The 1,564-nt window shown below is 31.9% G+C and overlaps 1 protein-coding gene across 1 annotated transcript in view; it reads left to right on the forward strand.

Moving 5' to 3' along the window:
• The window catches only part of LOC106474614, a 31,180-nt gene extending 29,889 nt beyond the window's left edge, over positions 1-1,291 (forward strand). The window contains exon 5 of the mRNA XM_013935303.2: positions 1,085-1,291. Within this exon, the coding sequence (XP_013790757.1) occupies positions 1,085-1,107 (23 nt within the window). The 3' untranslated portion in view covers positions 1,108-1,291. The remainder of the gene's footprint in view (positions 1-1,084) is intronic.
• The last annotated feature ends 273 nt before the right edge of the window (positions 1,292-1,564 follow it).

Below are 1,564 nucleotides of genomic sequence, written 5' to 3' on the forward strand. Positions count from 1 at the left end.
AATGGTCATCAAACACCTTTAAGGTAATGGTCATCAAACATCTTTCTGGTAATGGTCATCAAACACCTTTAAGGTAATGGTCATCAAACATCTTCAAGGTAATGTTCATCAAACACCTTTAAGGTAATGGTCATCAAGCATCTTCAAGGTAATGTTCATCAAACATATTTATGGTAATGGTCATCAAGCATCTTTATCATAATGGTCATCAAACATATTTATGGTAATGGTCATCAAGCATCTTTATCATAATGGTCATCAAACTTCTTTATGGTAATGGTCATCAAACATCTTAATGGTAATGGTCATCAAACATCTTTAAGGTAATGGTCATCGAACATCTTCAAGGTAATGGTCATCAAACATCTTTATGGTAATGGTCATCAAACATCTTTAAGATAATGTTCATCAAACATCTTTATGGTAATGGTCATCAAACACCTTTAAGGTAATAGTCATCAAACATCTTTATGGTAATGTTCATCAAACATCTTTAAGGTAATGGTCATCAAACATCTTTATGGTAATGGTCCATGTGTAACAGAACAACATAAACTGTATAACCATGTGTAACAGAACAATATTAACCATATAACCATGTACAACAAGACAACATAAACCATATTACCATGTACAACAAGACAACATAAACTGTATAACCATGCATAACAGAACAACATAAACTGTATAACCATGTGCCACAGAACAACATAAGCCATATAACCATGTGCAACAGGACAACATAAACCTTATAACTGTGTACAACAGAATCACAGACATTATAATCATTCATAACAGAACTGTGTAAATCTTATAACCACCACAACAGGACCACATAAACCTTATAACCATGTTTTATCGGTTAAATGTGGTTTTGGTAAAAACACTATGGGTTTGTTCTCTAAACCCTGACATTCACTGTAACTTTATACTATCTACATTGTTTTTCCAAAGTTGTATAAAATGTGTGCTGATTTAATATTTTCATGAGAGAGATATTTAAAGTATGAATAATTGCTTGGATTTTTTTTGTCAAATTAAAACTTTTAGTGTATGAAATTCTTTTTAAAATTATGTTTTCCAGGATGGGGAAGAGTGCACTGTTGAAGTTCCAGTTGGCTGTACTGAAGTCAGGCCTTTAGTTGTAGTCGTTACCACGGCAGTCACTGTTATCGCTGTTTTATGGATAGTCTACAGAGTAATGGCTGTAAATAAGTCACATAAGAAAGATAATTAACTTTCAAAACTGTATATAATTGTACAGAAAGAGAATAAAGATATTCATATTTCAGTTTTGTAGCTATGTACTTTGGTGTTTTGGACTTTTTTTTTCTCTCTAAAATACACGTAATCTCAATTTTTATAATTTACTTTATTTCAGTGTTTAAATAATGAGACATGGCATGTAATTACATGTGGCGCCATCTGTAGCTGCATAAAGTATTTCAGATACTATGGGTGGTGTTATGTATTTATTATTAAACAGGTTATGTTTTTGTCTGTTACAACACTGTTTAAAGAATGGAGAGAAAATATTAGGTGAAGTCACTCACTCACTCTGTAA

The sequence above is a fragment of the Limulus polyphemus genome, unplaced genomic scaffold, assembly GCF_000517525.1.
Source record: "Limulus polyphemus unplaced genomic scaffold, Limulus_polyphemus-2.1.2 Scaffold7442, whole genome shotgun sequence".
Classification (NCBI taxonomy): Eukaryota; Metazoa; Arthropoda; class Merostomata; order Xiphosura; family Limulidae; genus Limulus; species Limulus polyphemus.